Source organism: Rhea pennata, chromosome 3, assembly GCF_028389875.1.
Source record: "Rhea pennata isolate bPtePen1 chromosome 3, bPtePen1.pri, whole genome shotgun sequence".
Classification (NCBI taxonomy): Eukaryota; Metazoa; Chordata; class Aves; order Rheiformes; family Rheidae; genus Rhea; species Rhea pennata.
In genome coordinates this window covers 78292473-78315599 of record NC_084665.1, presented here as the reverse complement: position 1 = coordinate 78315599, position 23127 = coordinate 78292473, and the positions used below count along the sequence as shown (strand labels likewise).

General features: G+C 39.1%; 1 protein-coding gene across 3 annotated transcripts; it reads left to right on the top strand.

The window, feature by feature from the left end:
- The first annotated feature begins 15147 nt into the window (after positions 1-15147).
- On the top strand, positions 15148-22826 carry GTF3C6 (general transcription factor IIIC subunit 6). Of its 3 annotated transcripts, none has more exons than XM_062572647.1 (6): positions 15148-15312; positions 16083-16163; positions 19005-19068; positions 19647-19691; positions 19833-19946; positions 22193-22826. In XM_062572647.1, the coding sequence occupies exons 1-6, from the start codon at positions 15190-15192 to the stop codon at positions 22486-22488; spliced, it is 723 nt and encodes a 240-aa protein (XP_062428631.1). In that variant the 5' UTR covers positions 15148-15189; the 3' UTR covers positions 22489-22826. The 3 variants fall into 3 exon arrangements, with proteins under 3 accessions (XP_062428631.1, XP_062428632.1, XP_062428633.1); XM_062572648.1 differs by having other exon boundaries at positions 15149-15312; positions 19836-19946; XM_062572649.1 differs by lacking the exon at positions 15148-15312 and adding an exon at positions 15414-15478.
- Positions 22827-23127: the final 301 nt, after the last annotated feature.

Below are 23127 nucleotides of genomic sequence, written 5' to 3'. Positions count from 1 at the left end.
GCTATACTTAACCACAAGATTCTTGCCTGGCTGCTCTGGGATCCTGTGGCCAGGATTCCCAACACGTGTCTGAGCGGTTACAGTCGGAAGGTCAACCCATGCAGATACGACACGCGTTTCCAACACTACTTCAGGATCGGACTTTAAATTAGAGGAAGGCCTAGCCCTTGAGGGCGATTCTCTGAGGGTGTCCTCCTCCAAGCTTGCTCTGTCTTCTCTGTGGTGAGGATGAAGCTTGCTTCCTCCTCTTTGTATTTCATGCTGCTACTCCAATGCTGCATTAGGTAGGAGGAGAGGGAAGGACGCAAGTGTTTCTATTCAGTTATTAAAACATTCCTAATACTCTTACGATATTCTGCAGATCACATGTCATACAGAGTAATCATTGTACGTTCATTTGATTAGACTTCTAGATTTGTGTTTCTCACATGCCACATATTGCCTGAAAACACATTATTGACACAGGTGATAAATGTAATGCTCTGTCCAAACCATCGCCGTCATAGCCCAAATATGCCAATTTGAAGGGATCTTGGAGACAGGTGTTTTCCAGATGTATGCAGATACTGCAGAAGTTGTGGGGGTTTTTTATTTGAAGAGCTAACATTCTATATCCTCCAATTTATTTAGAGCAAAAAAATCTTAAGCTCTAAAACAAAAAGACTGCTACGGTTGCTTATTTCAGTAAAGACCCAACCTATGTGATTTGCCCAACTGTTTGGTGAATACATTTAAAACTATGGGGACACACACACACACACCAAATAATAATAATAATAATAATGAAACAGAAAAAAATAACGGGAAAAAAACCTCATTCCTGTTACAGAAAGTACATTTTTACTTAAGACACTGTAGTAGGAGCTGACATACCTAAGAAAGAACAAGGCAAAACTACAGAGGCTGCAGGCTGTAATTGCTGCAGCTACAGTACCCACAACTGCTAGAGACCGAGCGGGAAACCAGCTAGTTAAAACCCAGCAGAAGTGATGCACAACTGACAAGCAAACAGCCACGGTGACAATTTTCAGTACTCTTGTCTGATTAATACTGTTTTTAATGTTAGGATTGAATTTGTTCAGCTGTCTTTCACTGTTTTAAGGCAGACAATCATAATTTTTAATGTTCTGGTTTCAGACTTTGGGAAAAAGTGAATTTGCAGCTGTACTATGTTGTTAAGCACCACAACATGGAAAAGCTGAACAATTTATATTTGTGCCTTTTGACTCTTCCATTTGACGTGCCACTACATAACCGGAAGATATGTTCTCTGATTACCTGCTCTCTTGAAACTGTAATCGCTTGAGTACTTCATTCCTAAAATATTTAAACTATGCAGACCACCCAGGAGGGCTCAGCAGACAAGAAGTTACCAACCAAGGATTTTCTCTTCAGCTCCTCATGTTACTGTGTCATGCAGCAGGTAAGAAATAAACCAGCTACAGGAAAAAGCAGTTTAAAACCACTATTGATTTTTATTTTTAATAGAGAAGATATTACAAAGACACATAAAATCGTATGTCTAAACCGGCTTTCATAAAAGAAGTGTCCTGTCTAGCTCCTTTTTAAAGAACTGCAGTCCTGGTTGTTGTTACTAAACTTGGACAACTGCCATCTCGTTGAGGCACTTCTCAGTTTCTTGCATTAATAAAGCTGGACTATAGGACTTCAGCACAAAAGCTGACCTATGGATTACATTTGTTTCCTGATCTTACAGATTTCAATCAAGCAACGGCAAGCAGGAGAGTATTTCATCTCACACAATACGAATAAACTTCTTTGGACACTAGAGAAACAAGCTAGTGTTATTTTTAAACCAAAATATATTATTATACAACAACAAGCTTGGTTTAAGCTTGTTGAAACCTATGTATAGTCTAAAATAAACATGGAAACACTGTTCAGAAAGCAGAAGGGTACAAGTGGAAGGTGTTGCTTGGTGTGATCTTGTGTGTATTTATGTGCATGTATGTTATGGAGAAGAAACAGAAATATGTACAGAAGGAAGAGAGAGCCTGCAACAACCACAGAATGGCTGGTAACATGACCCTGAGAAAAAAGTATAATGACAAAACTGGTGGGTTGAGCACTGCCTGAGAAAGAGGGGAAGCTCTGAGTAAGGTAAGTCTTCTGCCTGATTTGTCTGTGCTTAGAGAAGCAGGGCTCTGTCTATTCTTTTTAAATGTGCAATGTTGTACGCAAATCCCTGAGGACATTGACAAATTTGGGAAAAAGCAAAATAAAACCATAAAAAATAGACGATTATAAAAACAAGTGGTCTGAATACTGACTGAATCGATCAAGATATTCTCTTTTTTCAGTTTACATGATGGTGACTCAAGAAACAAAATCTCTGTATTCCACATGTAATATATGTTTTAAATATTAAATAAATACACACCTACATATATTTATACATAAATATGCAAACAAAATTTTTAACAATCCTAAAATACCATTTTTATAACACTTCTTGACATATCTTTTTAAAAAAATCTTAGTATTCAAGATTGTTCAAGACTTAGAAGGCATGTTATATTCTTTTGATCTTTCTATTTGCAAGTGTAACCGAACTAGCAATAGAGCCTGAGCTTTAAGACAGCAATGTGAATCACAGAATCAGTAAGGTTGGAAGGGACCTCTGGAGATCATCTAGTCCAACCTCCCTGCTCAGCAGGGTCACCTGGAGCATGTTAGACAGGGTTGCATCCAGGCGGGCCTTGAAGATCTCCAGAGAAGGAGACTCCACAACCTTTCTGGGCAACCTGTGCCAGTGCTCCGTCACTCTCACAGGGAAGAAGCTTTTCCTTATATTCAGGTAGAACTTCTGTGTTTCAGTTTGTGCCTGTTGCCTCTTGTCCTGTCTCTTGTCACCACTGAAAAGAGTCTGAGCCCATCCTCTTGACACCTCTCTCCCTTAAGGTATTTGGAAACATTGGTAAGACCCCCCCTCAGTCTTCTCTTCCCCAGGCTGAAAAGGCCCAGCTCTCACAGCCGTTCCTCGCAGGGCAGGTGCTCCAGCCCTCTGATCATCTTCATAGACTGGAAATCACTTCACTGGGCTGAGTCTCTGTTATTCCAGAAACCTGTATATTCCAAGCAATTTCTTAATGGACCTGTTCTGCAGGAAGATACATCTTTTATGCACCCTGGGATGGAAAGAGAATGGAAAGCTATGCCTTTGCAGATGCATGCCTTCCACCTCCATAGGTAGGATCCTCGGATCCTATTGGGATCTGAGGAGTAGTTACTTGTGCCATGTAATATGATGTCCGTCCTGCCTTGAAGAGCACACTCGGTTCAGCCAAGCTTCTGAGGAACAACACAGGATGAAGCACAAGTACAAGCTGCCATACAATCCCAAAGAAATATACAGGATTTTAGTGTACAGATGAGCATCTTTTGAAATACAATTAAATCTGACATCATCTGAAAGCACCTCAGAGCTAGACAAGTGTCTGATGAAACTCTTCAAGGGCTGAACAGGAATGAGATGTGACATGTAAGTGTTCATCTTGAAACCTTCACTTCCAGTGAGTCAGTAAGACTGCTTGCAGGAACTCGAGTCTTTACTATTTTTGTGATCTTATGAACCAGTTATTCAGTACAGAAACAAGGATATTTCACTTCAGTTGACTGAAGCACCAGTGGCAACTGAGATGTTAGAAAATGTGGCAACATGCAGAGGTTGGCTGATACCATCCTATACAGGCAATGGTCCTGACTCCCCAGTGTAATGAGGATACTTTTGAATGAGAAAATCTTAAGGTTAGACATATGTGTCCTCGAGGTCAGGAGCTCTGAACTAATTGCCCTCCTTTGGACAGACAAAATGACATTGACTGAAGTCACGATCCTGAAGACGTAGAGTTTTAATTCCAGGGAAATTCACGATTCTCCAGCAGCAGAAAATACTCAGCATAGTTTCTCTTGCCTCAGTGCTGCACTAGCATTAGTTCTGTAGTTTCTATGATTCTTGAGAACAGTCCCTGTAAAAAGGATGCAGTTGGGGAATTCCAGAGAGGCAGAAAAGCCAACAAAATCATTCAACAAGCACGCAGTTACCTTAGTATCTGCTAATATGGGAGGAAAGGCTGATTAAAATGGCATAGAGGGAGGCCAGAGGGAAAATTATTTGTTGCTTCTAGTCACAAATGCAAGGCTGCTGCCTACTAAGTCTGAGCTGATTAGAGAAACCGAAGTAGCAGGAGACGTAGGCAGCAACCACTGCTCTTGCTAGAAATGCCAGAACTGGCCATTCTGCAGCTCCTGCCAAACACACAATCCCTTGCCCAGACCAGTCCTAAGCTGGACTGATACCAGCAGAATCTTTCCATCTGGCTTGCTCCCAAAATGAAGATGACAGAAGGGTATTTGTAATGCCCGTAAAGCGTTGCCTTGCATTTGTGGGTGCCAGAACACTGATGGCTGGCTGAGCTTAACGAAACTGAGATGGTGCCAGTTACACATCATTATGTGAATTAACACGCTGAACATGAGGGAGAGCAAGTCTAAGATGCCACTCTGTAGCTCCTACAGTGGGAAAAACATTTTTGCTTTTAAGTGACGGAGTATGCTTGCATACCTAAGCGTATAGAGGTAGCGGACTGTATTATGTAACCATTATTCAAAGAAAGAATGACTTGGGTTTTGCCCCAGTCACTTTTAAAAGTCTGCTCCCTTGAAAATGAAATATTTGTGTATCTTAGAATTGGCATCTGGCGTTTTTTTCATCGGGACTTAGGTATTTATGTGCTTTTAAAAGTCTGTCCTATAGTCTGCAACATACATTTCTACTTCTTAAACAGATGGCAAGAAATCTCTTACTTCCTTTCAGGGGCATCCTGAGCCCGTGATAGATGCTAATGATAGACCTAAGTGCTACAATGTTCAGGTCTGGCATTTGGAATGTCATGTTCAATCCTTTAGGGAGGTCAAAGCAGTAATATCTGATCAAAAGCAGATCTGTCAGTTTAAACTTAAAGGGCATCTATCTTTTCTCATCTCTCTATAATTCTGTTGCTCAATTACAGTACAAAAGCCCTGACGGACAGAGCAGTATGTAATACAAATCTCAGTTTTAATATCTCATGTCATGCATGTTCAGGTGAATGAACTTTAGCATCAGTCACACATTCAGGGAACAATATTTTGTTCAGTATAAACTGCTCAGAATGCAAGAGCTACAGTAAAAATATTATAAAATTAGTTACAAAATAAGGTGTTAGAAGCTCACCGACTGGGAAGCTAATCCAACCACAACACATGCCTGTATGTTTAAACAATGATTATTTTAAAAATCTGGTTAAAAGATTGGATCTGCAACTCTTTTTTTATTTCTTTGGAAAAGTAACAGGTTATTTGTTTCCTATTCCTATATAAAGTGCCAAGATCAAGACCAAATCTGACAAGACTTTCTGAACGGTGTACTTCAGAAACATCCCACAGTGGCTGAACGAGTTTTAAATGCTCCCTGTACATATTTCCCTCCACATCTCATCCTGAGAAAAGATGTATTCATATTACACTGACACACATTTTCACTTCTAAGTCAGATACATATCAAAGCAGTGAAAAAAAACAGTAAATCACTAAGCTGGAAGACAGATAGCTTCCAGAATCTGTACACCACAACAACCTTGCTAAAAAGCTGGGCACACTGTACAAAGCACTATTTATAAACATACATGCAAACAAATAAAACTCAGTATCAACCCCCAGGCTTTTGCTAGAAAAACATTCGGGATCAGAGAACTGAAGTAGGAAAAGAAACTCCTGAATTAATTGCATGTAAAGGATACGACACTGTCTCTGTTGCTACTGACTGTACAGATGATCCTAAGCATGAACATGCCTTCAGAATCTCCAAGAGAGCAAACAGCAGCTAAAAAGGCCAAGGCCACCTCACTTCAATATTGCCAATTTTTGTTACAGAACTGTACAAAGTATATGAAGTCTATCCACCATTCAGAAATCAGTAAAAGCAAGTATAAAGTCTTCTGCTCTCAGAGCAAACCTCTGCAGCAAGGAAAAATCAAATCAGCAGTAAGCACTGCTGACATATTTTCAGACAGCTAGTAACTCCCTCCAGAGCTGTCTAGGTCTAATTTGGAATCTGAGCTGACAATTTTCTCTCTCTCTCTCTCAATTGCTTGGACTGAAAAAAAGCAGCTACGCTCCCCTGCAAATATAGGTAATAGAGGAAGGTAGTGCCTTTAAGTCTTGATGCTAGTATACCTTTGGTTTTTAAAAAGATCTGAGATCTGAGATCAAGATCATCTGTATTTCTAGGAAAAGAAATAAATCTTCAAAATTACTCTCTTCAAAACAGAATCTGTTCTGGTATGGTTTACAAATCAAAAATGTAAATTCTGAAATATTGAAAATACCATGAGCTTAATGTTAATGTAATGTAGCTGGTAATTCAGCTGACTTTTTTAAAAAAATCTCTACAGAAATATAGAGAAATTTGCTCAAACTCCATCTCCTGACCTGCCTTTCTGACTAGCTTACAAATGGATGCAGACAGTCACGTCTTTGCTCTATTCATGCTTTGAGCCAGCTGGATGCAAGACCGGCTTCTTTCCAGAAATCATGTGGCCACATTAGGACAGTTGTGAGCCCAAGCTAATATATGCCGCCTCTGAGCCAGCCTGATTAATTCAGGCTCAGCCCCACGCGAACCGTGGCTGCACAGCTGCTAGGCTGGCGCTGGCGCCCAGCTGGCTGGTTCAGGGCACAGGCGGAGCGAACGCAGCCCTGTCTGCGCCCATCCATGTAGACATACCCTCAAGTGACCCCAGGCATTGTGTGCTATAACAAAAGCTATTTTTAAGAAGTGGTTCTCCAAATAATTGCACTTTAATTACATAATACAAACCGTTTGGGAAGTGAAGCAACAAAATCTTACATGATACGGTAGTGCTAGCATTCATGTCGACACAGCCACAGCAGTGTGGTGCCGGAGCACATCTATGAACAAACTTAAAAAAAAACTCAAATAGACTGATTAACTTGCTTTTCAATTTTATGAAAATAATATTTATATTTGTATTTTATTGATAATTTTCATGATTAACTTTTTATTCATTATTATTAAAGATATATATAAAAATGTACATCTTCTCCTGAGATAGGAATTTAATATTCTGTAGAAGCTTCTGCATCACCATCCACCACATGTGACCATGTCATTTCCATTGTCATAGCTACAGCACTACTCTTTTATTAAAACAGCAGCACATGTAAAATATATTTTTTAATTCACTTACCATGGGAAAAACTATCATATTGCACTAGAATTCCTAAAGAGCTCAGTAACAACCTTTCTCAGGTACTGATGCCTTAATGAGTAAAAAGCAGTAATTATGAGCAGTCCAAATGTCTCAGTATGTTAACTGACAGTGGGATCTTCTGAGGAATGAGAAATGAAAGACCCCTCATCCTGTCATCTCTGTGATCTATCTACTCTGTTATATTCCTTTGCTTCTGTACAAGAGAGAGCTGAGTTAAATAGCAGGAATGAAAAATGAAGCTATTTAACATAATTTAGGAGAAGATACAGTGGTTCAGCATACAGGTTTAGCTAGTTCAGCATTCTGTCCCTAAGAGTGGCCGGAAGCGGACACCTAGGGAAGAACAGAAATACATACGGTGTACTCCCAACTGCTTTTAGTTCAGTTGATGTCCTCAGCCCAATAAGATTTGTCAATTTAATAGTCCCCAGTGGATCTCTTCTTCAAGAACCTGTCTAGTCTTCCACTGAGTCCACGCAAATTTTTGCCTTTGTGTACTTTGGAAAGGAATCCAACAGGTTTACTACCTGCTACAGACTTGGTTTGTCATTCTGAACCAGAATTTTAAGAACCCTGAAGAGCCACATGCTGAGCTAGATCAAGGGTCCAGCAGGCCAGTACTCTCCCCCTCTAAATCAGCCAGTAGCAAACACCTGGAAAAGAGCACAAGAATAGGGCAGGCACACAATGATATTTCACCTTGCAGATCCTCATGGTCTTCCGCAATCTTTGGCTCGGGACTTCCTTAGCCAGAGGATGGCTGAAATTCACCTGCCATTTCATCACCCCATCATTCCCGCATAAGTCTTCATCACAGGCTTTCATTTTTATGAGTCTGAAAATGCAGTTATTACCATCCAGCTTCGTACCTCACTTACCAACACATCTTTACAAGTATGAATATGTTTAACACTACAAATTCCCATGGGATTCCACTAACCTTCATTTTGAGTACTGACCACTTATTTTTACCCTTTGTTTTCTACTTTTTAACCATCAGTTAATCCATAAAAATAACTTACTTCTTGACAGCTTAGTTTCCATGAGCCAAGAGGCAAAAAGCCATGGTATGCAGCACTCTAATGCATACAGAGCCTCATTTTGGTGTAGTTTTTGTTTGATTGTTTGTTTGTTTAAACAGTATTAGAGTGGATTTTGGCTCCTGCAAGAATATCGACTGCAGGTACATTATGGTCACTATTTCAGAACAGATCTTCCATAATAACATTTTGAAGCATACCATGAGCAATGGTGATCAAGAACCAAGTCCAGAGTTTCTGTCCTGCGTGTTCCTTCACTAGTCACTCTAAGAAGCTTAAAATTAATGAATTCATGGCATCTAGAACTGAGTCCCAATTGTCTCATGATTCCAATCAATATGACCTAGTATACTTAAGAGTAGGCAGTCAATCTTTCCTTTTCTGTTTTCTGCCTCTGTCCAGTTTTCCTCAGCAGGAAGTTGTTACCATCCCAGTACTAGAATCCTAATAATATGCTTTTCCTATTTAGGAATGGAATTTCAATCTACAGAAATCATGTATTACTTGTTGATAAAGTTAGCTTTTAAATCTGATTTGACTCTATCTTTTAGCAGTGCAAAAGTCTGGTTTCACTTTCCCTATGTAATTTAAATACTGGCATTACAGTGTTTCACTGGTTACCCTCCTCGAATCAAATGTCTAAAATGCACAGTACAGCATTGTCCTGGTTTGAAAATAGACATTCTTATCATAGAATCAGTAAGGTTGGAAGGGACCTCCGGAAATCATCTAGTCCAACCTCCCTGCTCAGCAGCCTCCTATTCTGGATTTATTTTGCTGTTTATAGAGAATAGATTTTTAGCAGTTACATAGATACACACACAAATAACTGACCCAGTCCATCATTCTGTATGCTATTTAATTGAAATTTATTTGTTCAGATTACTTTTCACTATTTCCTACTTAAATTTTGTCAGTCTGGTGCTACCCTTTGAAGATACAGAATGTTTATGATCTCATCCATATAGTATGAACTAACATATAAAAAGCAACATTTTAATACTTTGTAGTAATATCACAGCAAGAAAAATAAATTCATACAGCATTTACCCTCAGGCTTCAGTAATACAATTCTTTCTTTTTATACTGGGCTGGAAACACTTTCTGTAGGTCAGTGAGCATAACTACAAAAGCATTAAACTACCAGGAGTTCCAAATTGCTGCCAAGAGACACCTCAATAAAAGCTTACTGAATTAAGAGTCTGATATTTCTCATGCAGATTGACTAATAAGTACTTTTTGTTTCCTGCCTCACAAACCACTTTGGCAGTTCTTGATATAAGATATGCCTTTAATGACATTTCACTAACAAGCAAAGCAGTGTTCATATACAAGGAAAAGAGAATACAATTCAATAAAAATATTTAATTTTAATAAAAATAAGCCTAGGGACCATTGATTAAAATGAGTAAGTAAATAAGAAACATATAACCTTCTATTTTTACATTACTGTATGTAAAAAGTATGCCAAGTACATTTTATATTCAATTGTTTTAAGCATGTATTTTAAGCATGAATATGGATTAAATAAGAGCTTGGCCCTGAAAGATGCTGATTATTCCCAGTGTCCTTTGAAGTCAAGGTCATTTATCTGCTCTCAGCCCAACAGGCAGAAGAATTTATGTCTCTGTATCTTAAATTAATGCTAAATAATCTAAAAAGATTCCAAACACTAATGTTTCATCAGCCAGCCAGTTCTACAGGTAGACATCCTCTTCCGATCTAGATGGATCACACAGCTCCTCACTGAAATAAAGGAGGGGCTGCAAGCTCTGAGCCGGCTGTAGAGAGGAGGCAGCATTCATTGCTTTAACTGCTGTTACCTGTCTCTCAAGAGGAAAAGGCAACAAGACAAAGTTAGCCAACTATCAGGCCTAACCACTTGGCTTAAAAATTTAAATAGTGGTTTGAGATGAACTCAGATTTTGCCTAACACAGGGCACATACAAGAGCTAAAACTCATTACTTGAAACTGCAGGAGTCACGACTTCCTGTTGTCCAGCACTGGCAGCAGCTGGCGGCAGTAGCATCTTCAGCCGAAATGGCTGAATCTGAAGGAGGACCCTCACCAATTCTGAACACACCAGCTTTAGCTAATAAAACCTACCTGGTTCCTGACAGAAAAGACCAGAACAGCAATAACTGAAATCCACTACCTCACCTCAGTTGCTGAACTGGTACGTAGCAGGGATCTTCAAATAAGCTTTTAAGAGGCTAACCAGGGAACAAGCTAATAAACTCCATCTAGAAGCAAAACTGTTGCCAGAGGAGGCCAGAACGTGCACAGGCTCTCTGGCATCTGTGACAACGTTCTGAAAAAGGAGAGCAGGAAAATGTCTCCAAAAAGTTTCTCCTGATCTTCACTCATGCCTTCCACTCATCTCCTGCTATCTGATCCCAGCAAGCAGGAGAGAAGATGAGGACTACTCCTCTGTGCTCCTTCTCCCGTACAGGACAGCCTGTTCTGGTTGTATGGTGGAAGTAGTGCTATTTGCCCTCTATGTGCATGTAAGGAAGGGGGACATCTTTCTTAAAAGAAGCCCCCACCCTTTCTTCTTCTTTACCTCTGATTCTCTCACCCTTCCCACTCTCACAGCTGAGATGCAAGGGGTGGTAGGACACCCATATGCTGCTTCTCAGTTCCCTCCTCCCACCATGACTGCCCTCTCTCCAAGAATCTGTAGACTGGCAGACAGCGGGAATGCAGATCCCTGGCAACAAGAAGCACCCCCACACACCTAAGACTGGCATGGAGCTAGTAGGGCTCCATGAGATTTGGCACTGAGTCACCAGACAACTAAGGAGAGAGAGCACTCAGCAAACATCCAACCCTTTCTACAAATGCCTACTATACTGGATCTGATTCCAGCTGTTAGGAGCAAAGGGAAAATCCAGCAAACTACTGTAGAATCATGTGCGCCTGGCTGAGTCTGCTCCTAAGCCCTCTTATCCCTCCTCCTACCAACGCTCTTACTGTGCTGATTCCAAAACAACTGGAGTGAGATCGTGTAGACAAAGAACTATTGGAACAGAAAAGTCTCCTGAACTTCATTTTTCCCTCCCTCCTACTGTGCTGCATCTCACTCCATAGCCTCAGTAAATAACATAGGCACTGTAGAAATGAAGCACCCCCTTTACGTTCTCCTGCTTTTCTCTAGCCATGCTTTTCTTGTAGGGTTGCTAGGATTCCCTTACATGATCTTAAAGGAGCTTTTTGATGAGACAAAGGCACAGACGCAAAGGAATCCAGCAGGTTTGGCCTGCAAATTCCTAACTGAAGAGGCTCGGCAGTACAGCTTTAGGGAAATGCAAATCACTCTCTCTAACAGTATCAACAAAATACTTCTTTCCTGGGGCTGATTTACCTTTTGTAACTCTGACCTCTTATCCGAGGTCTAGGAAAAGTCTCTTAGGAGCTTTCTTCTGTGTTTCAGTATACCTCAGAACACTGTATTAGTACATTTACTCATTTCAAAAGGAAAGGTTTTACTGAGGACTTCCTTCTGATATTCAGAGGTAATCATGTTTTGTCACGTAATAAATTTTAGTTATACTCCCAGTTTAAAATAAGCCTATAACTGCAACACTCTTTTCCTGAGGCAATCAATTCAGCAAGCACTACAGATGGATGAGACTATATATACACATACAGGTTTTTATAATCTAATTTTTAACCCCCAAATTCTGTGTTTTTCACTTCATAATACAAGAGGTTTTAGACCAGAGACTCTCACAGTCTAAACAGACAGAAAACACTCAAAAAACATAAACAAAGGCTCTATCTTATCCTGTGTTTTTACAAAACATTTAACCTTCACATAGACAGCGTCATGCCAGCATCAGAGAATCTCGATCCTTCTGCAAAAGGATCAAGAAGGAATTTGAAGCATGAAAATAAAAGAAAATGAAATAATGAGACTAAATAGAAAGTCAGAATTCATTCATTATATGTTTTAGTGAACTTCATCCAATTTCTTGTAATATAACTTAAATTGCTAAATATTTATTTGCTAAAAAAGGTTTATTTGCTAAAATAGATAGTTCAAGTCTTTAATCTACAAATTCACTTAACTACAATTTGCAAACTACAAGGACCAATTTAAAATATACATGAACATGCTTAAACTGCAAGTACACTAAATGAAGTTACTAATGCATACCTATTGCATATGTAGATCTCAAACACTGTAATTTATTTTAAATTCACCATCTGCGTGTCACTGACATCCTCAAACTGTCCTAATTACCAGCTAGACACTTGCATCTGGCAGCATGCACACATAAACCTGTTCAAGTACTGACAGGGTTGTTAGCTGAGGCAAAGGTCTCAGAAATCCAAAACCTGGATCCTCAAAGGATGTATTTCCATATTTATCTCATCAGGCAATTCAATCTCCTTGGCAGACTCAGAGGATCCCTACAGCATCATTTTAATCCTACTCTGTAACAGCTGAGTTGTTGAAATACCCTCCCAAGGTATGATAGATCAATGCAAGCCATTAATGTCTATGGTAAGCTTAACCTGATAATGAGCTAGAGTCTCTCTGATAATACATTTACCAGTAACACACCAAAAATTTGCAGTCATACAACTGCACGCTCTGACTCATGATGTCTAGAAGATTGAAATGACCCCAGATACTACATGACACTTAGGCTGATATAAAATTAAACAAATGTACTGGCTCCTTCATCAGCAGTTCATGCCAATATATGAACTACACAGGCTGAGCTGGCACACATTTCAGTGTTCTCATAAGCCAGACTTTCCCAGGACAAGTCATTTAACTCATCCTCAGTTCTCCATCCATAAAAAGAGGATGACAGAATTTGTGTTACAAAAGTTCTGCTAGTTATGACAATTAATTTTTAAATATACCTTCTGAACAGAGACTTTATTCTACTTTATTCAGACAGAATTTTATTTAGAGTTGCATAAATTCTATCTAAAAACAGGAATATCCAGTGCAAAAATGTAATTGCTAGGTACCCTCATTTAATGAATACAAACCAGTACCTAGGAGTTATTAAAAGGCTGGATTTACTACACATGCACTCAGATTAAATAGCATAAGATCAACTAGCTAAAGTCAGCAACATTTACATACAGCTTTAAAAGCTTTAAATTCATTAAAAGTTAGAAGATCGTTAAAAACCTGCAGAAAAAATTTTAAACGAGTTCTCTAAATTGTGTTTTTTAATTGATCTCTTAGTGGGAGAACATGAAGTCAGAAATTCACAAACCTATTTCTCTTATTTTCTAAAACCCTTAAATACAGCAGCCTACACTAAGTGAATGACACAAACTACTATTTTAAACTATCTTACAAACAGCACTTGGAAAACATCAAACATCTGTTCCGCACTTGTCACCCTCCGTAGTCAAAATTCAAGCTTTTGCAATTTGCCTTTTTTTCTGCTAAAGGTGGAAGTGCCCCAGAACCTTTTTTCTCTACTTAAAGCCAACAGAGTTTTATAGGCTATCTATCCTTACCACAGTGGCATGCAAGTTCTAAGGAAAGAGCAACTAGAAACACGATCCTTAATGAAAAATGAAATAAAGCCTAGCACTGGCTTACCAAAGAAACAAATGTTTAAGATCGTCAATTTTTTTCTAGGAAGCAGCAGTGTAGAAGATCACACTTATGGACACTGTTGAACACCTACATGGTGCCCATACAGGCATTTATGTTTATAAGATGGAGGTTAAGTAGAGAATGAAAGAAAATCTACAGTGAATTTCTTTGGGACAAGTTTTTATTTATAATTTTAATTAATGATTTTGACATAAGAGTAGGAAGAAACTTTTGGCACAAATCAGAAACAATAGTAATAGGGTAGTATAGTACAGTAAAGGATAAAAGGATAGTATACAGGAAAAAAAAAAAAGGAATTACATTACTAGAACCTGTATGAAACTGAGGATTATAGAGTGCAAGATCCGGTACTTATAAAGAATTAAATTATCATGTTATCTCAGAAACCTTTATCTGATGGAAATAAAAAAGGCATGCGCAAGAACCTGACAAGGTAACCAGGAGGCATCAGGCACGAGCCAAGAGAATGGCAAACACAGCCTGACCATGCACAAAGCAAGAACATTTTCAGCTGAAACACACAACTGCTCCTGTCACAGCAGGAGAATTCAAAAAGCCTTAAGTCTGCAATGGTGCATACAAGGTTAGCACACAAGGGAAATGACTGAGCAGGTGTCAGAAATGGACTACTAGGATGGGGGGGGGGGAATCCTGTTTAGAAGGGTTTATTTGCCTTGCTCAACTTGGAAAACGAAGACTGAGCCACGGGCCGTGACTGCACGCTGGGAGAGCGCCGCGTCTGTGAAAAGCCTCACAGACGGAGAGCCCGACCGCCAAGACGGCGCCAACACAGGCGGGCACGGCCCGGGCGGGACGAGCGGGCAGGCACAGCGACACGGCGCCCATTTCTGACCTTGGGAAGCGCTTCCCGCCCCGGCGGAGGGGAGGAGGCCTCCTCCACGTCGCCACTCCTCCTTTCCGCCTCCTCACCCGCTAAAGCCCCGCCGCTGCCTACCTGCTCTCGCAGCCCTGTACCCGACACCCCGGCCTTAGCCCGCACCCCAGCCCAGCTCCTCCCCCTTCCCCAGGGACCCGCACTCCGCTGCCCGTCACAGCGTTACAGCCCTCCCTCACGCCGGACTGTTAACGGCCGCCCAAGCGCGCGCGCCAGACTGTTAACGGCCGCCCAAGCGCGCGCGCGCCCCGCCCCGCCGCGGCCGCGGGAGCCGTTTCGCGGCGCCGCCGGAGGGAGGAGGGAGCGGCTGCCCTCTAAGATGGCGGCGCTGGGCTCACGTGGCGCGCGCTGAGAAAACGCTCATGGAAGACATGGCGGCGGCGGCGGCGGCGGCGGCGGCGGCGGCGGCGGCGGCGATGGAGGAGGGCGAGAGAGCAGAAGGAGAAGAAGAAGCAGCGGAGGAAGAGGAAGAAGAAGAGGTGGAGGTTAGTCGGCGCCAACACGCACAAGCGCCACCGGGAAGGCGTGTCTGTGGCGGGTGTTTCACTCAAAGGCTTTTGGAAGTAGTGCTGTCAGAAAGCACGTTACTAAGTTCGCTTGCTTGCTACCCCCGTAACGTCCAAAACAAGATAATGCTTTGCTAGCCCTAAAGTAAAGAATCTAGCTGTTATGCTTCTAATATTGTGTATTTTCATAGATGCTTAGTAGATGGTGATCCTTGAAAACTTTTCATGTCTTTAGGAAAAAAGGTTTTCGAGGATCGATGCATATGTGCTTTCCTCACCCAAAATGAAGAATTACAGAAAGGAGATGACTTCAAGGCAATGTGTTGTAAACAGATAAAAATAACCATTAAAAATAAAATTTTGCTTAACTTTCTTGCTATGTTATGTAGTAAGATAATAGTAAGGAACATATATTTTGAAATACGTAGCAGATGTAATTCATAAATTTTATAGCATAGTGAACTAGTTTTTGAAGGGTGCAACATAAACTCTCTTGTAGCTAAGAAAAGGCTGTGAAATTCAGAGGTGAAACAGTTGTCTGATGGAATAGTGGACCACTACGTTTCTCAGTGTATTGCAGAATCATCCCTGTCACTTTCTGCAATCAAAATATAGAGTTAGTAGGATTTGGGAGCCTGACTTATTTTGGGAGTCTGTTGAAGATCTGGTTTTTTGAATGCTCTTTTTTTTTTCTTCCCTTAGCTCAAATACATAAATTATAGATTATATATTGTAAATTTATTTTGTAGGAACAACTGGTCATGGTGGAACTGTCAGGAATTATTGATTCAGACTTCTTAGAAAAATGCGAAAACAAATGCAAGATTTTGGTGAGTGATTACGGCACAAAAGGAAAGGGGTAAGTCAGTATACCTGTGAACAAGGAGGAATTTAGGAGGTGTTTCCAAATTCCTTGAAGCTGATAAAATTTAGATCAAATCTCTGGTATGGAATTACATGCCTGTCTTGACAATAAGTTGGCTACAGATTATTGGGCTCCCTATGTTGGAAATGACATGTGGTCTCTGAACATAGCATTAGGCAAATGTCTGAAAAAAAAAAAAGCTAGGACCATTATTCCCTCTGAGAATGATGAGCTCTTAGTTTAAAAATGTTAAATTTAATGGTTTTTAAGTCAAATTTGTTAAGTGCATTTCTTGAAATAAGTTGGACACACCTGGCAGATAAAGCCCATATAGTTTTAAATTATTTTTTATTTACTGTGCTTTTTTGCAGATACTTCCTGGCAGTCTATACTGTTGCAGATGTAAATCAAGTCTTAAGCATTCTGTAAACACTTTTGGACGTTAGGTTGCTTCACTACAAAGTTATTGCAAAAATAAGGCTTAGCTATCCCGTGCCTTTTATTTTGAGTTGTTTAGTTAGTTTCTTTGTATGGGACAAATTTAATTTCTAGTCCGAAAAAAACCCTAGATTGAGAGCTGTGTAGAGAGTACAAGTATAATCAGTATACAAATATTTTCTGAAATTGGACATTTGATAAACTGTCAGCTGCAAAGATGGAGGAGAATGTCTCTGAGTATGCCATTAATCAGAATGTGTATGAGGTAGTGAAGTCAATTCTGAAAATCTCAGCTGGAGAGATGTGATGCTTTTTTAAGGCAGTTTGTTTCCCAAGTCTAACCCAAGTCACTTGAAATGTGTTTTACAGATGATTCTGCGGTAACTGAACTGTTGCATATTTTTAATAGTATTAATATGATTCCTTTAAATTCTATGCTTTGGGATTCTGTTGTAATGTTTCTAGAAAAACTTTTGTGTATTTATACCACATCCTATTCATACCCAAATATGCCTGCTCTCCTCCACACTAACCAGTCCTTGAGTTTTTTTTGTCTTGCATCATGGAAAACTGTTGTTAAAACCCCAGTAAAAGATTGTGTCTTGTGTTATTTTGCTTATCAAATTTTCTGTGATGCTGGTGATATAAGGCAAAGATGGTCTCCATTTCTTCATAGTCCAAAGTGGAATGCTAATTTAACCAAAGAAATAAACTGTTTTGAATATTAAAAACATTACTTCTGTATACTATTGAAATTTTTGGATTTTTGTGGATTTCTTGTAGTAAAAAAATTCACGTTCTACATACTAGCTTAATGCTACTGATACTGTCAACTTCCACAGCGGAAAGAGAATCCTGTAGCTTAAATCCTACTGATCTTAAAAATACTTCTATTTGTTAAAAATACTAGTGAAAATTGCTCAAATTTGTGGCAAACTGCAATGCTCCTTGGGTGTTTAGATTTATCACAGTCTCTCATCTTGGAAAACTTGTAGCATATGCTTATGTTCATAATCTGAATAATGTTGATTACCATATACTATTTAAAGAATTTTAATATATTCTATTCAGACATACATTTTTAACAAAGTGTAGTTTTTAGATATGTTTATATTAAGATCTATGATAGGAACCTGACCTGTATATTTGAAAGGGTTCAATGCCAATAGAACTAATGAGACCCTACTGCACAGGGAGGGAATGAGCTGATAGAACTGCTGGCGCCTTGCTCCATTCCCCATTTTAAAAAACCCTGAATGACAGCAATTTCCAGCACTTTCACAGTGTAGTTGCGCAGTAATGGCAGAAGCTTCTAACACTGGAGAAGATTCTGTAATGCTTTTTGCTGGACTTCTCTCACCATCTCTATTTTCCAAAAGTCTCAGTTTATGGAACTTCTGTTAGGTAGAGATTTTAAAAATAACTACATTTTTCATGTAAATACACCCACTTTTTGTTTGCTGGCTTACAGCTGAGGTGTGGTGTTTTTTTTTAAGAGGCAATAAGAGCTGGCTGCAGTTTGATCTAAACTTCTTCAGTCCTCTGTATGCTGATCTCTCTCTCTTTTTTTTTTTCCTTCCTTCTTTCTCTTCACACTTTTCCTCATACTTAACCTAGAGCAGTTCAGCATTGCTGGTTTTGTTGTAATACCAAAACAGTATCAGTAGGCCCATTCTCCCATTCTTTAAACTTAAAGTAACATGTATAATGATGATTGAAAAATTATCATGAAAATTATTTTGTTTTCAATTTTAAAGTACTGATTGTACAGTAAGATTTCACTAATCACTTTCTAATAACTACTACCTCTGCTTAACTAAGCCTCCCATAAAAACAAAGAAAAGATTTTTTTTTTTTTTTCCCTCAGTTATTCGAAAGACCTCATCATCAATTGTAATGACTAAAGATTTTTATTACATTTTAGGAGCATAACTAAGTATTAATTTGATTGTTTTTCCTCCTCCTTCTTTCAGGGGTTTGTTGGCTACCTGTAAAATCATAGCCTTCACAAAACTTTCATCTGCTTGTATAAATCTTGTTTTAGAAGTGTCATTTTATTCCTATGAAAACTGACAGCTTGAGGAAAAAATTACAGTCTGGAATAGCTTATTTTTCTCTAGTATCAAAAGAAACTTTTTATTTCCCATTAACAATGTGATGGAAGCTTACTTTGCTGTTAAGTTATGTTACATTTTGGTTTTTTTTTAATATTATTTTTTTTAAACTGTACTCGCCTCTTCAAGAATTGATGTAGGATGATGATTTAATCTGGATTCTACTGTGTCTGTCTTCACTGGTCGAATATCAAGAAGCTTGCCTTGACTGATGGAGACCTGGTATCTGTGTAATTTTGTCTCCCCTTTTGTAGGGAATAGAGACGGAGAGGCCCATTTTGCAAGTAGACAGATACGTCTTTGCTGGAGAATATGAAGGTAGGAAAAACAACATGGATGTTTTCTCTCCTTTTTTACATGATCAAAAGAACTTTCTTAAAGTTAGTTAATTTCACTGCAAACAGAGAACTCTGGACTTGGAAGTGCTGAACTTGTGGGCAAGGTTTGTGTAACACTGTGTAGAGCAGTGCCAGTCTGTGTTCATTCTTCTAAATTAGCCATGCATTCACATTACCTACTGGCAAGGATGCCTGAAAGCTGGCTCTGGAGTGTACCAGCTGGTAGTTCAGAGGGAAAAGTGTGGGACACAGTAAGTGCTTATTCTGGGGCATTACTGTGTCCTGTGTAAGAAGGATTGACATATTCTGCATTCCGTAGCTCTATCATTTGCCTTATGGTGGTAAAACTGGGAAGAAAATGATCTGAAATACTCCCTTATAGAGACCTACAGACAGTGACCCTGATAATCCTGTTTCTGAGTTGGCAAGGTAGCTGCCAAATGCTGGCTCCTCGGAAAGGACCAGAAATTTGAATATTTTGAATGTTCCCCCAGTGAATGCCATGTTTCTGTCTGATAGAAATTAGTCCCTAAAACTCTATCACTTTGTTTTCCACAGATACCTTGGGAACCTGTCTGGTTTTTGAAGAAAACACAGAGCATGGTAATTTAACATAATCTGATGTCCTGTTTGTTGTGATAGCCTGTGGGGTTCAAAATGAGTTTTCGTCTTGATTTCAGTTGGTGATGGAATTCACTATAATAATTGGATTTTGGAAATTGTTTTTTCCTCCTTTCTTCATAGTAGATGCAGAAGGCAACCAAAAACTACAGCTGAAATACAAGTGTCATACAATGAAGAAACTGAATATGACACGGACACTTCTGACAGAGAAGAAGGAAGGCGAGGAGAATGTCGGTTAGTACCTCTGTTTTTTACACATAGGGACATTGACATGCATAGGAACGTAATCCATTAGGGAACAAACACGTATTTAAAGAAACACACACATCTCATATCCGGTCTAGAGATCCCTCCTGCCTGGTAGTCTTTCCAAAAGTGACTAGTAGGAGGTGCCTAGAGAGGAGTGTAAGAACAAGACAAACATACACTGATAATTTGTGGTTTGTTTTTCTGTCATCTTAAAAATTTTGTCACTAGTTCTGAAGTTAGAGGTGATATCTTTCTGTGTAGTAGTTTTTCATTGATCTTTTTTTCTTTTCTTTTTTTTTAACTTCCATTAATTTGCCTAATAGCTTTTTGGATCTGTAATAGCCTGGTAAAAAGTTCCATGTTTTATGTACTATAACTGAATTGTTCTTACTGAATTAAAGGTAACTGTAATTGAGTTTAACTCACTTGCAAAGATATACCTATTAGACCATATATTTTGATTTTTGTTCTATAGGCAGAACTCGATACTTACAGATTTGCTTTATTTTTGTGGTATTTCTTTGTTTAGAAGTCAGTACTCTTTTCATATTCAGATACAAAGTATCCCACTACATACAGTAATACTCTTTTATCAATGTCCTATTGCTTTTGGTTGCTTCTTTCCCTCAAGTCAGTGGTACTGCTTCATATTTTAAGGATGTGTGTAGCCACTTGACATTAAATGAGGGCATATTCAGCTGGAATATGCTCATATGAGGTAGTGTGAAATGTCATCTAGAACTGTAATCACAAGTCAGCATCTTATCAGTACCATGCACCATTTTTTCATCTCTATATACTAATGTATTAGACTAGATTAGATAGTATTGCAATTTTTTTTCCCAGGGAGCGATAATACTTGCTCTAAAACAGTTTTTGTGTAATTTGACAGAAGCTTAATACTGTAAGTAACCAAAACATTTGGTAAATTGACAATATGTACCTCCTAGAGATCTATTGAAATGGGCAGGGGAATTCTAATTTCGTTTGGAGTTTTTTGGATATGTGTTCTAAGAGCTTGATATACTTAAGTTCAGGAGATGGCACAAATTCTTACAGTATCTCTAATGTCATTCCCTATTGCACCACCAAACGTACGAAGATTTAGATGAACAAACATTGTATTCGTTTCACTGCATCTTCCCAGCATTTTGAATGATACATAACTTATTTTGAGAGTTTTCCAGTGTGATGTCTGACACCTAAATACAATAGAATTGCCAAATCAATTGGATCAGACCAAAGGTATTTCAGTCCTGTATTTGTGTTTCTGACTATGGCCAGTAGTAGATGCTTACAGGGAAAGGTGCAAGGAGGAAAGCATATATATATAAGTGATTCTTTTGTTTGGATATCCTTTCACTGTTCAGCAGCCAGCAGTTCATGAATATTCTGAGCAAGAGTGCTCATCTGGACAACTGATGTCTATAGTCTATAAAAGCTCTGTCCTCTTCATTTGTCCATTCATTTTTTGAATCTGTGTATACTTTTGACTTCCACCACTTCTGATGGCAGTTAGCTTTCAAATTGCAGTTCTATCATACAGACAAAAAGTAGTATTTTACTATGGGGCTTCTTGATTGATTTGGGTTTCTTTTTGTGCATATGTGGGGGTGTCTTCTCCCATGTAGAGCTAACTTACTGGCTAACTCTTATTTCTCTTTTCTAGTTTTACCATATAGGTTGAGCAGGACACAGTACTTGTGACATGAGCATAGCATGGTTTTTTTATCTCAGGATAATGATGTTACTGCTTTTCATTACTTTCCTAATAGATCCTTAACGTTCTGTCTCCATTGTGACTGCTGTTTAGGCACTGAGCTGTTGAGTTCAGGGGACCACACACAGTGACTCCAGGATCTTTTCTTCTTGAATGACAGAGAAGAGAAACCTATTGCTATGTAATACAGAGTACAGTTGGCTTAGCCTGTGCATATTGTTGTTAATTTATCAACAGGGAAGTTTCTCTGCCATTTTAAACTTATATTTCTTTATCAAATATCTTTTTGTGACTCCTAGCCCTACTTTTCAAGGAAAATGAAGTTTCAACCATATGGTGAGCCTGAGCATGAAAATTAGTATTGGACCTAATTCTTGAAAGACTGCTTTCCAGCCTAAGCGCTTCTTTTCTTTATATTTTGCTCTGGCTCAGCCTTAAGGAACAGTGAACTTAAGAAATATTTGCTGTTAACTCTAACTGCTTTTGTCACTGTTTTTCTTCTTCATGTCAGATGGTGTGGAATGGTTGCAGATCAAGGACAGAGATTTTTCCTACAGCAGGCCTAATATGATTTGTAGCTTTCTGCGTGAAAAGGAAGATTCTGAGGAGTCAGCTCAGGCCCAGGACAAATTGACTGAAGATTCAGAGGGAGAGGTGAGCGACAGAGGAAATTCTGACATTAATTGCGATCTGGAGAAGGAGCACAGCTTGGAAATGGATGCCTCTGTACCTCTGCCTGACAGCCCTGCTTCTAGGACAGGGGAGTCTCCTCTTAGAGGTGTTTCCTTAGATGATGCCCCACCATGACATCAGCTCTGATACTTTCAGGATTTTTTCATGGAGTTAATGGACCAATTTTAAAGGCCTTGACCTGATGACCAATTTGTCTGAGCAATTAGTAGTGGAAAAAAAGACTTTGTGTTCTTGCACATTGCCCTTATGTCTGGATCATGGTTAGAGTTTTGGTTTTTTTTAAGTATTTGATTTTTTTAAATGCAAATTGGAAATGCGTGTATCTCTACCTCAGAATTGAAGAGAAGGAAACAGTTACATAATAAGGAACGTAAACCTTTATATTGTACACTCTGGGACATCTTGTAATGAGTGGGGGGAATAAAGTCCTGATGCTTTCAGGTATAGTTTCATGTGATGTCATATTATTCAGTCACATACTATGTCTGTTCTTGCACCACATTTATAAAAAGAAAAATCAAATAAGTGTAACTTTTTAATTACCTGTTTGTTAAGATTGTTACTCATCAAATCAGATGGCTTAGTTTGTGTTTTTCTGTAGCATCTTTCTTCCTCTTCCTTTACTGATCTTAGAATCATTTAGATGGGAGGGGACCTCAGGTGTTCTCTAGGCATGCTTCCTGCTCAAAGCAAGGTCAACACTGAATTCAGGCAAGGTTGCTCAGGGCTTTGTGTAGTTGGATCTGTCAGCAA